Source organism: Daucus carota, chromosome 3 (genome assembly GCF_001625215.2).
Source record: "Daucus carota subsp. sativus chromosome 3, DH1 v3.0, whole genome shotgun sequence".
Taxonomy (NCBI): Eukaryota; Viridiplantae; Streptophyta; class Magnoliopsida; order Apiales; family Apiaceae; genus Daucus; species Daucus carota.
Genome location: NC_030383.2, coordinates 60,247,658 through 60,266,653, shown reverse-complemented (window position 1 = coordinate 60,266,653; position 18,996 = coordinate 60,247,658). Strand labels below are relative to the sequence as shown.

The following is an 18,996-nucleotide window of genomic DNA, read 5'->3' as shown; positions in this document are numbered from 1 at the left end:
TGTTTTCCTCTATTATCTCAAATATATTATTAAAAATAAATAAGTCTCACCACTATACCCACTTTTCATCTAACTTTACTCATTTTTTTATATTTTTTCTTAGTCTCCGTTAGAGATTCACAAAAGATCAGTTCGGACCGAATCCAGACCGGGCAAAAAAAAATCTGGATTTTTTTAAAACCGAGCTTCTTCGCTTGTAAGTGGTATGATACATGAAATTTAAGTACATAGTATTACAGACAGAAGCGATGTAATAACATTAGAACCAATTAGATCTACGTGGCCTTCAGCATACTCAGTTGGCCAGTTGCATGCACAAGTCCCAAAAGGTTCAAAAATGAAATGAGCATGTTTGCAAAGACAACTCCCAAAAACAAGTCTAAACACATAATTGTAAACTAATTGACACCAGCAAAAGAGAGAAATTTAGCACTTTAAAGTCTTGCAACTGCCCTCACAAAGCACTGTAACTTCAGCTTCAATTGTGCATTGATCAGCAACTAAATATCCCTTTTTATCATCTTTAAGATCAGTCAGTTCGATGAAGGAAGAAAACCCCCAGTCTGGTGTAGAGGCACCAAACCATGTTGTACCTGCAATATATACTACAGTATAAGTCGGATATTTTTATTCACAGTAAGAAACAAAAGACCATGGAAACTAACAATGCTAGCTGATTGAGAAAAAAAAAACTGTGAGGGTTATTACTTTTCTTCTTCTTATGATTCTGTTTAGACTGGTCTTTAAGTGTTAGCTCAAACTCAGCTTTCACCTCGTGCTCAGTCGTAGAACTTTTGGAATCCACATACACCAGATATATAGAAAGACTATAACCCTTATACTTTCTGTTGCCTTCAGGATGCAGCCAAAGCTTCCTGCACGGCACAAGAATATAAACATTTCAAAGGCCAAGTAAACAAGTTTTATTGTGTTGATGATAAGATTCAAGCTTTATTAGCAATTATGTGAGTACCATTTATAACCTCCGACAACAAACTCATCAGAATACTGAGGCTCCTTCAACCCTGAAAATTCAGTAACCACCCACTTGTATTTACTGGATATATTAGCAACTTTCGATGATATTGAGTAACATTCCCCTAGAGGTAAGCCTTCACATATGAAAACCTCAACTCCAAAGAAAGAAGTGTCATTCACTAGATAACCATTAGTAGGTTCTTCAAAATCTTTCAAAGAGATGAACTTATCAAGACCCCATTCACATTTAAAGCTGTCAAAACGACTTGCTTTCCCTGCAAATTATTTAGTGTAGAGCTCATTACATGATAATCAATTGAATCACAGATGTAAAAAAAATTTGAAGCATGAATGATATATATGAATATGTACCTTGAACAACTAGATAATTTCCTCGACTTTGGTCGAGTAGAAAGAACTTGAAAAAGGCCTTGACGCCCTTACTAGCATCCAACATGAGGTACATAGACACATAATCATCCTTGCCTCCATTACTTCCTTTTAGAAACAACTTAATCTTCCTGTACTCATAATAAGCACACCTTAATACAGCTTTTAAGTAAAGAGATACTATGTAGCCGTTTGGCTAAACTTATTTTTCAGAAATAAGATTTATTTCTGAAGAAGAGTATGTATAAACTCTACTTTTTTTTTTTCTGAAAAATGTCCTTATTTTTTTTGTTAAATAACAACTATAAAACATCTTCTTAACATTTATATCCAAAAAAACTATAGAAATATACATTTTTCAAAAAAACAAGCCCTTAAATTATTATATATAAAAAAAAAAAGGTTGTCCCCAAACAGGGCCATAATTTCAAGAATGCTAATCAAGTTGCAGACTGATCTTAAAAAATAACATCACTTGACCTATTTAGTTAAAGATATTTAAACATTACATGCCAGTAACAAATAAAAACAACTAGAGCTGAAAAGAAATGAATACACATGAAAGAGACCAAACAAGAAAGATACCAGTGGAGGTCTCCAACTTGAAAGGTGTTTGATGTGATCTGATCAACTCCATTTTGAGAGAAGGCTGAAAAATTCTTGAGTTTGAGCACGTAATGTGCTGGTGGGGTGTCCCTGCTTTCTCTCAACACTGCCCCTGCAGTGTGTTTATACATTAAATAACTCATACAGTATATGTTAAGAAAGAATGGATGGAAGATGGAGGAGTGTACACCTTGGTCGTCTTCAGCAGATACCAGAGCCATTGTTGTTAATTGTTATCAACACAAACGGAACAGATCTATGAAGACAAGCCAAAACCCTAATTTATAAGTTGATGTGCAATCAGTCTCTGTAGATTTCCTCCCAAAGTCAAGTACACTCTGAATAAAACCTGTTGCTGATTTGTTTCAAATATTAAATTCTAAATTTATCTCTTTGGAGAGAGTGAAGCTTCTCCTACAAGATTGTTGCGGAGCAAAACGTTACTTTATTTTCTTGCACAAACTATATAGATACCGAACTTGTAAGAAGAATTGTAGACCTGTAGTTTTACAACAACGGTCTTTCTAATGTGTGTCCAGGCACACAATAAACCCTAAATTCTATAAAAATTGTCTATTTTGCTTGGTGGAGTTGATGTGAATACGGGGGCTATCATTTTATTGTTCATTCACCAATAAAAAGAGCTATTTTTATTAGAGTTAGGGACTATTATGTGCTCATTAGCACATCATAGAAAATTCCTTACAACAAATGACATGGGCTCCGTTTCATTTATAACCAATTTGTTCAACCACTTTTCAAAACTAACCAGTTTTTTTTCGAGCTTTCAAAACTAACCAGTCTAATTCATTCGAAAAATGGCGACCCAAACCATTTCATTTCCACAGCACGGGACGCCCTGAAGGGCGACCCCTTCTTCATTTTATTGCCATATGGGTCGCCCTATACACGGGCGACCCTGGCTTATTTTAAAAAAAATATTCAAAAATCAGAAAATTCTTATATATTATTTATATTATTATATTTTTATTAATGATATAATATAAAAAAATCATATAATTCTTATACATTATTTGTGATATTATATTTTATATTATTATATTATGTAATGATATAATATAATATTATAGATATTTAAATATTTAAGCTCATATTGAAGTATAATTTAAAAGGTAATTAATTATAAATATATATATATTTATATATTTAATTCAAGTTTTAGTAAGTATCTAATTAATAATGTTGTAATTACATAGCTAGTAATAAAATTGTGAATTTTTGTAACCTATATGCTTCTATAAAATATCATTAGGTTTTTAGCCATTCTCACACATACACACATATTCTAGATCGACTCTTACAAACAAAGCTCTGAATGGAGAACCATAAAAGATCGAGAAAAGAAGACGAGGGGATGGAAGAATGGGCTTATGAACAAACGAAAGGCGAGCTTTCAATTGCTGCGGAAAGGGCATCGAGGAAGATGAAGTTTGTTGCGGAGATGCGGTTGTTGCAGTATCGAGAAGAAAGAAAGGGCAGACATTGGTGCCGACCAAGGATGAGACCGACACTGAGGTTATGTATGGAGTAGGCAGGGCGTTGCGAGAATATCACTTCAAAAAAGATAGAGATACAAATACTTCTTTCTTGAGAGGATAGATCACGGAGGAGCAAAGGGTAGCATTGTTGGAAGAGAGCTGGGCAGAATACGATGCAAAAGTGATAGATATTGTGAAATCGAATTTTGACGAGTATGCAAAGCATCTGTGATGAATATAATGTTTTAATGTTGTGTTTATGCTCTTACTAAGTGCAATTTCATTGAAATAAATATAATGCAAGTACAAACAATTAGATTTATCGAAATAAAAGCAAGAACAAATATATTATTCGGAATCATCATCATCAGTTGCCTCTTCATCGGACATCGGCTCATCAGACAAGTAATTTGGATTTTGAAGAAGTTGACATTCTTCTTCAAAAGTCATTTCCCTGCAGCTAGCAGTTGCCGAATCCTTTACCAACTTAAGCATGTAGAAACGACAACGACGCAACAACATTCTGTTGTTCTCTTCCCTTATTAGTCCCACAGCTTCAATGACCAAACGGCGATAATCACCCCAACTACCGTTGAAGTTACGAGCCGGATACACGCCTAAAGAATCGCGGACGGGGAGCTTTGCACCGAGACCAATTAGATCATTTCGCAACTGATTCGATTCTTCAAGACGGAATGCCCACTCGCGCCGCACTCCTGCGAAATACTCTTTGGGATCGGTGTTACGGTGTATCTCAAACTATAGTAGTCGTCATCCATTTGTCGTAGCAACCAAATTCTAGAGGATGAGAACATTTCGTGATGAGAAGATTTAAGTTTGAAGTTGTAAGTGTAGACACCTTCAATAAACATGAGTACATATAGACTAATAATTCACTGTAGGCATGTGAAGTAGTTGAGTTGGAAGGCTAGGGTTGCACAGCTTTCATGGAGTGTAGCCATGTGAAGCTACTTGAGTATAGTGGAAGGTGTCTGAATCGGTCCATGTGAAACTGCATATTATATTTATATATTAATTCGAATTATGTTAAATTTTTTAATTTAGATTTTAAATTATGCTTATTTTGACTTTTTTCCAACATTATTTTATTAATTCGAATTATGTTAAAATTTTTAATTTAGATTTTAAATTATGCTTATTTTGACTTTTTTCCAACATTATTTTATTAATTCGAATTATGTTAAAATTTTTAATATTATATTTATATATTAATTCGAATTATGTTAAATTTTTAATTTAGATTTTAAATTATGCTTATTTTGACTTTTTTCCAACATTATTTTATTAATTCGAATTATGTTAAAATTTTTAATATTATATTTATATATTAATTCGAATTATGTTAAAATTTTAAATTATGCTTATTTTGACTTTTTTCCAACATTATTTTATTAATTTCTAACCACAAAATCTTAAAATCATGAGATTAGCCTAAAGATCTAATTTCAAAATTCCTAAAAATTACCCTTAGTTTCAAACATAAATCTCAAAATTATTAAACTATTTCAAATTTCAAAAATTCATATCATATCTCATATCAAATCTCAAGCCTCAATCATGCAAAATCTACCATATCATACAAGAAATTAATTAAAATGAGAGCATTATATATATATATATATATATATATATATATATGAGTTAAGTTCTATGGAGTACACAAAAACATTGGAGTATTGAAGTACAAATCATAATTTTTTAGTTTGATCCTATATAATATCTTTGATTATCCAAATTTTGATATAATCTATCATTTATAAGTTCTTTGCACATAATTGTCAATTAATCATTAATATCTTTAAACTTTAACAAGTTTTAAGATTATTGTTCTGCTTATTAGTTATATTGCAGAACATAGGGTCCTATGATTTATAAAAGTAATAATTCTACCATTTGATTACGATGTTTATGTTGCAGAACATAATGTGCAGGTTGTCAAATATTTACAAATATTATTGGACAAAAAAAATTGAAATTTAGATGACTAGATTACATTTTATCCAACTTTGTACTCCAATACTCCAATTTTTTTTGTACTCCATAGAACTTAACTCTATATATATATATACATACACTATTTTTGAGAGAAGATTAGGTTAATACCTTCAAATTAGTGCTAATCGGGGTTGATTTTGAAGCTTGAAATCAGATTTCTGGCGACCCTCTCCTCCCTAATTTCCGTTCCAACCAGCTGCTCTCTTTTTCTTCCGGCCAGCCGCCTCCTCCTTCACTCGGCTGAACTTGTTTTTTCTGCCTCTGTTTTATGCGTGAGGGTGACTAGGGTACACGATTTATAAACCTTGGGACGCCCTTTAAAAACGCGACCCCTACGGGAAGTTTTTTGTTTGGGTCGCCCTTTCGTAGGGCTCCCCTTACTGTAAAAAAATTTTCGTTCGGGTCGCCATTTTTCGAATGAATTAGACTGGTTAGTTTTGAAAGCTCGAAAAAAATCTGGTTAATTTTGAAAAGTGGTTGAACAAATTGGTTAGAAATGAAACGGAGCCAAATGACATGTGTTGTCTTGAGAAAAGTTCAAATTGATATCAATTTTAGATATGAAATATCTCAATATCTTAAATAAATTCTACTCCATTGTTTCAATTTAAATAAAAAATTATTTTTTTAAAACTAATCTAAACGGCCTTTAAGAGTTCGTAATTTGTGGCAGACACAAATATATGAACACGATCCTCGGAGGGTGTGGGGTATCATGTTTACTCCCTTTATTTGGATTTAATAGGGTAATTGCTTGTCTTTTTACATGCACTTTTAAGAGATTAATAATAATTTTACAATTATTTTTATTCAAAAAAAAATATTAAAAATGATAATTTTAAGTCTGCAGTCAAAACTTTAAAAAATACGTGAAAAAAGTCAAGAAACTAATATTTCTAAACTGAGGGAGTATTTAATTTGTGTTTTATTATCATGATTAGAATATTTTGTGCATTGTTGGACAACCCAACTTCCTCGTTTTTTCATTAGAAACCGGTTTCTATTTTTCTTAATCTGTTTATGTAAAAAATTATAAGCATTTATAAGAAGTTAAGAATGCTAACTCTTGTTTAATAACTTTTACTTCTTTATCGAACCGTTTAAAAGTGTTAATTTAGTCCTCAATTCTAGTTCACTTTATTTTTTTTTTTTAAGTTTACCCAAACAGCCTTTTATGTTGTTTCATGAATGTCAAATCTATTCATGACACAAATTAATTTTCATTTTATTGCAAAGAATTTCAAAATTATAATGAAATCTCTTGAAAATCTTATCAATTATATAAACAAAGGAAAATAAAGGAAAATAAGCAAAGTAGTTTAATTTTCATTTATATTATGTCTCCCAAATATTTAAAAAGATGAAAGCAAATAAAAATAAATATAAATTCTCCACTTCAAAATTAGGATAGAAACTATGACGGAATATTATGCTTCGGCTAAATTTAACTTTTCATAAATAAAAATTTATTTCTAGAAAAAATAGATGAAATTATACTTTTTACTTAAATAATTTTCTTTGACTATGAACATTTCCTTAACATTCATTTCTAAATAAGTTACAAAATATATATATTTTTTTTTTTTTTTTTTTTTGAAGAAAAAGAAAATAATTCATTAAATAATAGCCATACGGCATCTACAAGAATGATCGAATCGAACAAACATAGAAAAAATTAACATGCCTGTCTTCATAGCCAAGATGAGACAAATAAGCGATGTTGAAATTGACGATGGTACATGTATAGATCCTTGCTCTGTGTTCACCATCTTTTTCAAAAACTCCGTTTGAGCTATCAACCACAAATGCAATTTCCGAAAGCTTTTATCGATGAATCCAAACCAACTCTCACAAAAGAGGAGAGAAAATCACACACTCTCACCAGGGAGAGAAATCAAACTATAATCAAAATAAACTAGAGAAAATCCAACTAAAAACTAAAGCAATTAGATCTGCACCACGACACGTAAGAGATAATCGATCCACCCACAAATCCGAAAAGCCCCTTGATGATTTTTAAATATATATTTTTAAAAATCCAAATCCTTAAAGTTAAAGGGGAAAAAACTTGTCTAGACACGTCAATTATTCACTAACCCGGACCTTGATCCAGTGAATCAAATTAATCATTTTGTAGTCCATTATTTGAATTTCGGTTTTTCTATGGTGTGCCCATGGGCACACAATAAGCGCTAACATCTATGAGTTTAGTGCATTCTTATTGGTCATATAATCATAAATATGGATGACCCTCCTGTATTTACATCAATTCAGCCAATCAAAACCCGCCAAACTCATGAAATTTTGTGTATATTATGTGCCCTTGGGCACACATTAAAAAGACCCTTTTAATTTTTAAGAGAGTATTTGGAGTCCAGCTAATGCTGAGACCCTCTTTCTTTGTCAGTCAGTCTTTCAAAGGACACGCTTACTGCCGCCGGCAATACATGTGATCATATATTCAAACAAGAGTTCTTTGATTGATGTTTTCCTTCAAATTATTACTCCCTCCGTCCTTCTGGGATATATACATTTTGTCTGGACACGGAGATTAAGAAAAATGTATAAAGTAATGTAAAGTAATGAGAAAGAGAAAGGAAAGTAGGTACCAACTTCCTTTAAACATATATGACAAGCGATCTAATAAATAAATTCCTGGTAAAAAGCAAGAAAACATACCAACTTCGTCTTCTCCGGGAACCATAGCCATGAGACCAGAACCTGAAAATGACGAATCTGTGCTTGATATGGTACTCTTTCTCTGTATATATAAATATGTTAAGGGTTTAGTGATAGTTCTGAAGAAAAATCAGTTTTGAAAATAATATTTATTTGCTGCCCAGTTCTTCATCCACGCGTCTGACTACTTTTTTTATATTTAGATATTTCATTTCCTTGTTTCGAAAGTTTGATGGGTAAAACCGAGGAGCAATGCTACATACACTGTAGTTGATTGGATGTAGGGTCACTGATAAGCAGCTTCCTTCCTGCGCCTTATTTTCCTTCTTTCTAGAAGAGATTTTTAGGTCCCAAATTGTATTTCTCGGTGAACATTTTTATAATCGGTTTGTCTAGTTTGTGTCATGAGCACATGCTAAACGTGGAAATTTTTGTATTTGAGAAATTTTGATTGGTGTGGTTGATGTATTTGCAGGAGGGTCCACCATTATCAAGAGATAGGAGCCAATCAAAATGATTTAAGCACAAAATTTTCCGCGCTTAGTATGTGTCATGGGCACATTATAGAAAAACCTTTTTATAATTTTACGCGCGGTCAGCTATATGTCTTTAACACAATATACTAGAGACGTAAACGAACTCAACTCGGATGAATTCTTACAGATATCGAACAAAATCTTATTATCTTAACGAACTGAATAATGTTTAATAATTTTATCGCACAATTTTTTTCCCGAACTCGAGTTTGGTAACGGACGAACCGAACACGAATTGTTGGCGAACATGTCGAACTTAACTGAACATAAACAGTTTGTGGATAATCTGTATTTTTAAATAATATTTAGGCTATTTTAAAATTAATTTAACGAAAATTAAATCAAATATTTTATTTATATATTAACATATACAATATTAATTTTAAATAATTTTATAACTTTAAAAAAAATTAATACCTAAATTATGGATATTATATAGTATATTTACATATAATATTATAAAATATTTATATTTCTTGTCGAACAAACACAAGCTTATCGAATTCGAGTTTAACGAACCGAGCGTCCCAAAAATTCGGTTCAGTTCGTTAAGCTTATTTGAATAAAAATGCCATTCGGACTCGTATTCAGTAAGCTTACCAAACACGAACCAAATCGAACGAACTTACCAAACAGTTCACTTCAATTATAATTCTAACCAAGACTCCAATAAAAGAAGTTCAAATGAGTGTGAGAGTTGTTGTCCTAGTGAAAACGAGGCCTTGCTTTGATTCAAATAATTTTTATACTCTCCCATCCTACTTTCTTTGTCCATCAATTAAATATTACTCTTTCTATCTCATTTTACATGATATTATCACTTTTTGCACGCTTTTTTAAATAGGTATATTAAATATCACAAAGATATATATATTTATTAATTTTTGTACTCTCCCATCCCACTTTCTTTGTCCATCAATTAAATATTACTCTCTCCGTCCCATTTTATATGACCTTATCACTTTTTACACGTTTCTTTAGGTAGGTAAAAGATGTACCTGTACATAATATTTGTTCGTGATTTCTTTTTTGTATTAAAATTTAAACTTTAAACTTTTATACAAAATAAAAATTATGAAAAAAATATTACTCCCTCCGTCCCTCCTATTTATTATCGAATGGATTGGGCACGGAGGTTAAGATTTATAAGATAGTGGAAAAGAGAAAAAAAAAGTGGGTGAAGTGGTGGGACCCATTGATTTTTAATGTATAAAAAGAAGATAGTGGGGGTAAAAGTAGTGTGAAAAGGAGAGAAAAGTGAAGAAGTGGTGGGACCCATTGACTATTTTTGGTAAGTTTTGAAATGTAAAGAATGGGATGAGACATCCAAAAAAGAAAGTGTAAAGAAATGAGAGAGACGGAAAGAGTATATGTGGGTGTTTGGATTGAAGAAGTAATAACTTCTTTTGAGGATAAGCACACTTCAGAAGTCTGAGACTTGTTTGGACAGAAAAGCCGGAGGGCTTTTTTTGGATTTCAAAGCTGGAAGTGGGAAACTCAGTTTCCTTACTTCTTTTCTCTGCTTCTTGCTTTCGTTTCTTAAACAGAACAACTTGATCACTTCAGACTCTTTATGTGACGGTTGACCTTTTGTCTTCTTCCCCTTCTCCGGCCTAACTATAGTATTTTTAATTTTGAAATAAATGAAAAAAAATACTTTTCAATTTATTTTAACTTGGTATCTATCATCAATAAAAAGAACTTTTTTAAAAAAAATATTAAGTTTAATTATTTTGTATTTCAATTATTTTGTGTCCAAGTTTAATTATTTTGTATGAAGTTTTATTACTTTTAAAATATATTTGAACTATTTTGTAATTTAATTTGTTACCGAAGTTTTATCTATTAACAATAAAATAAAATTTTTTAAAAAATAACTTATAATATCAAACATTACACAAACTTATAAGTCAAACCATCCAAACACTACAGAAAATTTATAAGTTTTACCAAACACTTTAACAACTCAAAAGTTTCACTTCTACTTCTCACTTCTACTCCACTTCTTTAGTTTAAGTGAGAAGTCACTTCTTTTAAACTTGTCCAAACGGGCCATATATAAAAGTACATTTATCGAACACATTGAAATACGTGTAAAAGTAAACCGGTCATATAAAGTGAGACGGATGGAGTATATTTTGTTCAATCATCTTAAATTAGGACCAATAAAATTTATCTTCGCAACTAACCGTATGAATATAAATATGCGAAATTTTTAATGGTACCCTCTTGAAATTGGCTTTTTCAAATGGCATACGAAATAATTTTGGTTTCCAAATGATACCATTATACTATTATGTCATTCACTATAATATCCTCGTTTGTCAAATGTTATATTTTGGATATAATTCGGAAAAGTCAGTTCTAGAAGTGTACTATTGATAATTTTTCTTAAATATATTATTATAAATTTTTAATCCTATTCTTTTGACAAATTAAACATATATGTAGTAAAGTAAATATTATTTGTTAAATTTAGGCCTGTCAAAAGATGGGGTTCAGATAGAAAGACCTAAATCGATATCCATATCTATTTATTTTATCAGATTCAGATTCGGATTCGATCGATCCCAGATTTTCATAGGCCGACCATATCGGGATCCGTTAGGATCACGGGTGTCGGATCAGATATCCGCTCCGTTTATTTAATTTTATTTTATAAAAATTGACATATATATATATTATAAAAGGCTATTTATCATTGTAATTTTATAATATTTCAAAATACAACAAAATTAATTTACAAAATAATTATGTTTATTAACTCCAACATAGTCCGTTTGCAATATGCTCAATGCTCGCCATTTTCTGGTTACAATATATTATAAATCAATTAGTATAAAATACAAGCAAAAGCATTTTGCAAAGACAAAAGTGGCAGCGTCTCGACTAGAATTTTACAAAAAATTCTAGGCCTTCAACTGGACTCTAGAGTGAGGATCCGGTAGAAACTGGAATTAGGTAAAAGAGTATTATATAATATCATAAATATATACATATGCGCATAATATATATATATATATATATAAACACAGATCAGATCGCTCAAATCCATATATTTTCGGATATTTTTAATGGAATTTTTTGTGAAATCCATATCCGCAAAAATGTTCTCGAATATTAATTTTTATAAACAAATCAAGAATATTTTTTTATAATATGATTCCAAAATATCATTATTATATATTTTAAAAAATTGTCATTGGTACCCTTCTAAAATTGATTTATATATATATATATATATATATATATATATATAAATATAAACACACACACACACACACAGAGATCAAATCGCTCAAATCCATATATTTTCAGATATTTTTAATGGGATTTTTTTAGTGAAATCCATATCCGCAAAAATTTCTCGAATATTAATTTTTATAAACAAATCAAGAATATTTTTTTTATAATATGATTCCAAAATATCATTATTATATATTTTAAAAAATTATCGTTGGTACCCTTCTAAAATTGACTTTTCCAAATGATACCCAAAATATAACGTTTGGCTAACGGAGGTTGACGGCAGGAATACTACTTGGAATGACATAATAGTAGAATGGTACCATTCGAAAGCAAAAACAATTTTGTGTACCATTCGGAAAAGCCAATTCTAAAAGGGTACCATGGAATTTCCCTATAAATATCCGCATGATGATTCAAGATATCCAAACATAGGACATGTTTGTTTCGTAGAAGTAGAAGCGCTTCTGGATTTCACTTTTCTTGACACTTTTGTGTAAATAAATAGAAGCACTTTTAAGAAGTTGAGAACGCTAGCTTTTCCCTCACAGATTCGGCTCTTTTCCAAACACTTTATTAACTTATTTATTTCTCACTTATACTCCAATTCTTTAGTTTAAGCAAGAAGTCACTTTTTTAAGCTAACTCAAACAACTTATTTATTTCTCACTTCTACACCAATTCTTTAGTTTAAGCAAGAAATCACTTTTTTAAGATAACTCAAACAGCCTCATAATAATGCAGAGAAGCGGTATGTAAAAGTACTGCAAGTCTAACAAAGTACACATAGCTGCTAGATGAATGATTCCAGTTGCCACAACCAAAACAAGTGAAGGTTAGAGCATCCGGTGGAAGTATTAGGACATTTGGAATCGTTTGGAACATATGTTAACTGCTTGCCAAAAAAATTAAAATTTGTTGTCCCAGACTTCTATCCCGTTCTCTCTATATCATTTCCTTGTGTTGAAGTCTAAAAATTTCTTATTCAGCCTATCTAGTTCCAAATTAACGTCTGTCTTACAGTCAAAGGTGATCCAACCGAGGCCATCTCCAGATATGGAAAATTATTTTGGCCTAAATCTTGGTCTAAACTTTAAATTTAGACCAATATATCTTTTGTAAGATATATATATAACTCAATAAGAATAAAAAAAAACAATATAACATTTAAACATGTTAAATAGATATGACAAAAAAAAAAGGTTAAATAGATAGAGAAAAAGAACAGAAACAAATTTAGACAAAATGTGGATTTAGTTATACTTCCCAGCTCATTGTATACATGGATACATCAAAACTAATTACGAATTAACAAACAAGTCACCACCAGCATAGCATAACTGTGCATTGATCGACAACTATATAGCATAATTGACACCACCAAAGAAGAGATACTTAACAATTCAGAGTCTTGCGACTGCCCTCACATAGCACTTTAACTTCTGCTTCAATTGCGCATCGATCAGCAACTACATATCCATTTCTATCATCTTTAAGCTCAGTCAGTTCGATAAAGGAATAAAAACCGGAGTCTGGTTTAGAGGCACCAAACCACGTTGAAGCTGCAATATATAAATATAATACAGTATAAGTCTGATATTTTTTATTCACTGTAAGCAACAAAAGATCAAGAAAAAGTAACAATGCTGATTGAGAATAAAAAAACTGTAAGGGTTATTACTTCTCTTTTTTACATGATTCTGTTTATAATCCTTAAGTGCTAGCTCAAACTGTGCTTTCACCTCGTGCTCAGTCGTGGAACCTACGGAATCCATAGACACCAGAAATATAGAAAGACTGTGACCTTTATACTTTCCTTTGCCTTCAGGATATAGCGAAAGCCTCCTGCCCAATATAGAAATATAAACTTTTAACAGATCGAGCAGGTGTTTTTGTGTTGAAGAAATTATTCGAGAAAAATGAGCAATTATGTACATACCATTTATGACCTCCGATAATAAACACATCAGAATAATGACACTCCAACCCTGAAAATTGAGTAACCACCCACTTGTATTTACCGGATATATTGGCAACTTTCGATATTGAGTAACATTCACCTAGAGGCAAGCCTTCACATATGAAAACCTCCACTCCAAAGAACGAAGTGTCATTAACCAGATAACCATTAGTAGGTTCTTCAAAATCTTCTAGAGAGATGAACTTATCAAAACCCCATTCACATTTAAAGCTGTCAAAACGACTTGCTTTCCCTGCAAATAATAGTGTAGAACACTAGAACTCACCTTTGTTTCCCAGATCTTACATGATAATCAATTGATTTACAAATGTGAAAAAATTGAAACAAATATGATAAGTATGAATATATACCTTGAACAACTAGATAATCTCCTTTAATTTGGTCGAGTAAAAAGAACTTCAAAATGGCGTAGACGCCCTGACCAAGAGGTAGAGTACTGGTGCTATCCAACAAAAGGTATACAGACACATGATCATCCTTGCCCTCATTATTTCCCTTTGGAAACAATTTAATCTTCCTGTACAATTAACTTCTACTGTAATTTCTTCCTGGCACACCTTAAGTACAACTTTTAAGCAATACTGATAATATTTCAGATAGATGCAGCATGGTTTTTGATTGTTCATAAAACATATACACATTGCCTGGTTTGGCTAAACTTATTATTTTTTAGAATTAAGGGCCCATTTCTAAAGAAAAAGAAATAAATCCCTTTTTTCCTAAATAACAAATGGGTCTTGTTCCTTGACAACCGCGTGTTAAATAAGGGTTATCTAACACACTGTACGGGGGCCGTTAGATCTATATTTCAAAGGCCCAGATTCAATCTGAGATTTTAATGTATCCGCTATAAAAAACCGCGGATAGGGAAAACTCCTTTCCGCGGTAAATAACCGCGGATAGGGAGTTTTCTCTTCCGCGGAAAATAACCGCGGATACATTAAAAACCCAAAATTGGATCTGAGCCGTTGAAATATAAATCCAATGGCCCCCGTACAGTGTGTTAGATAACCCTTATTTAACACGTGGTTGCCGTAGAACAGGACCCATAACAAATATGAAATACTTATATAACATTTCTATCCAAAAAACTATATATTTTTTTGAAAAATAAGGACTTATTTTAAAAAAATGAAGTTGCCCAAACATGTCCATTACATATACACTCTTTCTTTTGTCTTCAAAATAACATTAATAAAAAAAATATCACTTAACACAATTAGTTTGAAGATGGCTTGAACTTACAAATCACCTAAAGAAAGATAAACAACCTAAAAATAATAGGAATAACATGAAAAAGGTAAATAAGAAAGATACCATTTGTGATCTCCAACTTGAAAGCTGTTTGACTTAATATGATCCACTCCATTTCCAGAAAAGAGTGAGAAAGACTCGAGTTTGAGCACATAATGTGAGGGTGGTCTATCCCTGGTTTCCTTGAAAACCCCTACAGTTTATGTATTCATTTTAATAGGAATTAGATTACTCATAGGAGAAGCTTGTGTTTATAAAGAAGAGGAAAGGAGTGTACCACTTTCGTTTTCTTCATCAGATAGAGAAGCCATTAATGTCAAAACTACCAAATACTCAGCTCAATATGAACACAAACCACAACTCAGCAAGAAGATAAACAATAGGAAGTCGAATCGTTTCCAAGTATTTTACTTTTTATACTCTTTTAAATGAAATGAGTTACAGTATTTTTTTTTTATTTTTTTGGGAATTGATAAGTACTTTATACTTGTGTATGTATACAGTATACACATACAAGAAAACACACAGCTAGCTGCACCTACACGCATCAATGTGAAATAGCATGGGAGAGAGTAATCTCTACTTTTATCAAGAGATTATTCGGAAAATTTAAATTTTATCAAAAAGTCTCGGAACATTTTTCTTTGAAACTTTTTTATAGAAAATTATTTCAAAAACTTTCAAGTTACAACTTCTCATTTTGTTCATAATCTTTTTAATCTTGTTATGTTAATGACAGAGTTATATGTGTAAATATTCCACGAACAAGATAATTCTATGTTAAATAATAAAAATTACAAAATTTTGTTAAGATATATTCCAGAATATTGTTTTATATATTTTTATGTTGTTAAAAGATGTTAGCAAAAAATATTTATATTATGAAAACTAGAAAACTTTTTTTCAAATCCAAAGCATAAAAGCAGAGCATGAGAATTGGGACCTTTTTCTCTCCTCTAGAGCGGCTTTTCTGTTCACAAAACCTTTGCAATATCAATAACAATATGGGGCTTCGCTTAGCCTACTAAAAGAAGTAGAATAAGATTAATGTCATACATGTATGTTTCAAACCGAACACAACCGCTTTTGGTAGACAATTTCATACTACAATATAACATTCCCAGGCTTTACGTTCCAGATCTAAAGAAACAACGTAAATGGTAGGGTAAATATATTCCAATATCCAGACATAATAAACAGCAGCGTAGTAGAGAAACTAATTAGCACTTCAAAGTCTTGCGACTGCCTTCACATAGCACTCTAACTTCTGCTTCAATTATGCATTGATCGGCTACTAAATATCCCTTTTTATCATCTTTAAGATCGGTCAGTTTTATAAAAGAAGGCCAACCCCAGCTTTCTCTAGAGGAACCGAACCAGATTGTTGCTGCAATATATACTACATTATAAGTCAATCATTTCCTAAAACGTAAGCAACAAAAAGCCATTAACAAATAACAATGCTGATTGAGGAAAAAAAGTACTTGAAGGGTTATTACCTTTTTTCTTTATATGATTCTGTTTAAACTGGTCATTAAGTGTCAGCTCAAACTCTGCTTTCACCTCATGCTCAGTCGTAGAACTTTCGGAATCCACAGACACCAGGAATATAGAAAGGCTGTGACCTTTATACTTTGCATTGCCTTCAGGACATAGCCAAAGCTTCCTGCCCAATATAGACATATAAACATTTTAACAGAAAACAAGCAGGAATTTTTGTATTGAAGAAAATATTCAACCAATATGAGATTTTTATGTATGGACATACCATTTATAACCTCCGATAATAAACTCATCAGAATAATGATTCTCCTTCAATCCTGAAAATTGAGTAACCACCCACTTGTATTTACCAGATATATCAGCAACTTTCGAAATTGAGTGACATTCACCTAGAGGTAAGCCATCACATATGAAAACCTCAACACCAAAGAACGAAGTGTCATTAACCAGATAACCATTAGTAGGCTCTTCAAAATCTTCTAAAGAGATGAACTTATCAAAACCCCATTCACATTTAAAGCGGTCAAAACGACTTGTTTCCCCTGCAAATAATAGTCCAGAGTTCACCATCATATTATTGTTTCCCACATCTTTCATGGTACAAATGTGAAAAAAATTGAAACAAAAAATATATACATGTATACCTTGAACAACTAGATAATTTCCTCGTATTTGGTCGAGTAAAAAGAACTTCAAAATGGCCTTGACGCCCTTACCAGCGGGTAGTTTACTGGTGCTATCCAACAAAAGGTATAAAGACACATGATCATCCTTGCCCTCATTATTTCCCTTTGGAAACAATTTAATCTTCCTGTACAATTAACTTTTAAGTGATAGTACAACTTCTAAGCAAAACTAATAATATTTCAGATAGACGCACCATAGTTTTTAATTGTCAATAAAATCATAGTAATAGGGTTTGTCTAGTGTGTGTCCATGAGCACATGCTAAGCACCAAATTCTATAAGAATGGTGGATTTTAATTGGTGTGGTTGGTGAATTTGCAGGGGGTCCACCATTATAAAGGAGTGAGAACCAATTAAAATCCACAATTCTTATAGAATTTGGTGCTTAGCATGCACATTATAACAATAACATCACCAAACCTAATTAGTTTAGAGATAACTTGAAGATACAAATCTGCCAAAGAAAAATTAACAAAAAAAATTACCATTTGTGATCTCCAACTTGAAAGCTGTTTGACGTGATATGGTCCACTCCGTTTGCAGAAAAGAGTGAAAAAGACTCGAGTTTGAGCACGTAATGTGAAGGAGGTGTATCGGTGAACTGATTATGTACCCCTACAGTTTATGTATTCATATTAACAAGAAATAGATTACACATAGTAGAAGTTTGCGTGAATAAAGAAGAGGAAAAAACTGTACCCCATTCCCATTCGTTATCTTCAGCAGACAGAGAAGCCATTAAAGTGAAAACTACCAAATACTCAGCTGAATTATGAAAACAAACCACAATTCTATTTATAGGGAGCAAGAAGATAAACAATCAGGCAGTCGAATCGCATCTAAATTCTAAACTTTTAAACTTTAATTTTTGAAACATAATGAATGATGGTATTTTTTTTTTTTTTAATTTTTTTCTGGGAATTGAAAAGTACTTCATAGCAATCTTTACTTTTACCGTTAAAAGGTCAAGCCACCGTCTAAAAAATTGAAGAGAACAGGAGGAAATAGCTGGTGCCTGGTAATCTCGTACTACTTTTTTTTTTTACTGGATAGTAAAAATTATTTTTATTGATTTTTTTTGTGAATTAAAATTTTGACTACATATTTTTTGGTAAAAAAAATATTACCACAAATGCAACCATACATGCAACTGTTAGGAACCTTATATGCAACCACAAATGCAACTTTGAAAAAATATTTTGAAAATTATGTTTAGTTGCATAATAAGTTGCAACTTGTTGCAAATGCCTAAAAACGAATGCCCCTGCGGGGTCGATAACAATAACACAAAAACAACTACAAAAGCCAAATCAACAAATATTGCAACCAAAAAATCAACAAAAGCAACTCAAATTATAAAAAATCAATTCAAAAGCAACTCAAATATTTAACTCTCCTTCTAGTCTTCGTGACATTATTTCTCTCCGGCGATCGCGCTACCGTGATCGAGGGAATCCGTTGTCATCGGAGCTGCTAGAGACCGCGACGGATTTGATGGGAGATGTGGGAGGGGGTGTGCGGCGAATCTGGTGGTGGGCAGCATATTGAAAGATGGAGACATATAAATGGAGAGAAATCGAGAGAAATTGAGAAGAGAGATGGAGAGAAAGAAAGAGACTGTG

The 18,996-nt window shown here is 31.8% G+C and overlaps 3 protein-coding genes across 4 annotated transcripts; all 3 read right to left on the bottom strand.

The window, feature by feature from the left end:
• Positions 1–218: 218 nt before the first annotated feature.
• On the bottom strand, positions 219–2,483 carry LOC108213521 (MATH domain and coiled-coil domain-containing protein At3g58440-like). Of its 2 annotated transcripts, XM_017385321.2 has the most exons (6): positions 2,165–2,477; positions 1,954–2,086; positions 1,351–1,499; positions 974–1,253; positions 709–875; positions 223–593 (listed from the first exon to the last, which is right to left on the bottom strand). In XM_017385321.2, the coding sequence occupies exons 1-6, from the start codon at positions 2,193–2,195 to the stop codon at positions 427–429; spliced, it is 927 nt and encodes a 308-aa protein (XP_017240810.1). In that variant the 5' UTR covers positions 2,196–2,477; the 3' UTR covers positions 223–426. The 2 variants fall into 2 exon arrangements, with proteins under 2 accessions (XP_017240809.1, XP_017240810.1); XM_017385320.2 differs by having other exon boundaries at positions 219–593; positions 1,954–2,483.
• A 10,574-nt stretch (positions 2,484–13,057) lies between these two features.
• LOC108213940 (uncharacterized) lies at positions 13,058–15,563 on the bottom strand. The gene is made up of 6 exons (XM_017385724.2): positions 15,463–15,563; positions 15,249–15,378; positions 14,282–14,448; positions 13,890–14,163; positions 13,632–13,795; positions 13,058–13,512 (listed from the first exon to the last, which is right to left on the bottom strand). The coding sequence occupies exons 1-6, from the start codon at positions 15,494–15,496 to the stop codon at positions 13,346–13,348; spliced, it is 936 nt and encodes a 311-aa protein (XP_017241213.1). The 5' UTR covers positions 15,497–15,563; the 3' UTR covers positions 13,058–13,345.
• Positions 15,564–16,596: 1,033 nt separating this feature from the next.
• LOC135151587 (uncharacterized) lies at positions 16,597–18,113 on the bottom strand. The gene is made up of 5 exons (XM_064090174.1): positions 18,074–18,113; positions 17,860–17,989; positions 16,954–17,499; positions 16,685–16,851; positions 16,597–16,607 (listed from the first exon to the last, which is right to left on the bottom strand). The coding sequence occupies exons 1-5, from the start codon at positions 18,111–18,113 to the stop codon at positions 16,597–16,599; spliced, it is 894 nt and encodes a 297-aa protein (XP_063946244.1).
• Positions 18,114–18,996: the final 883 nt, after the last annotated feature.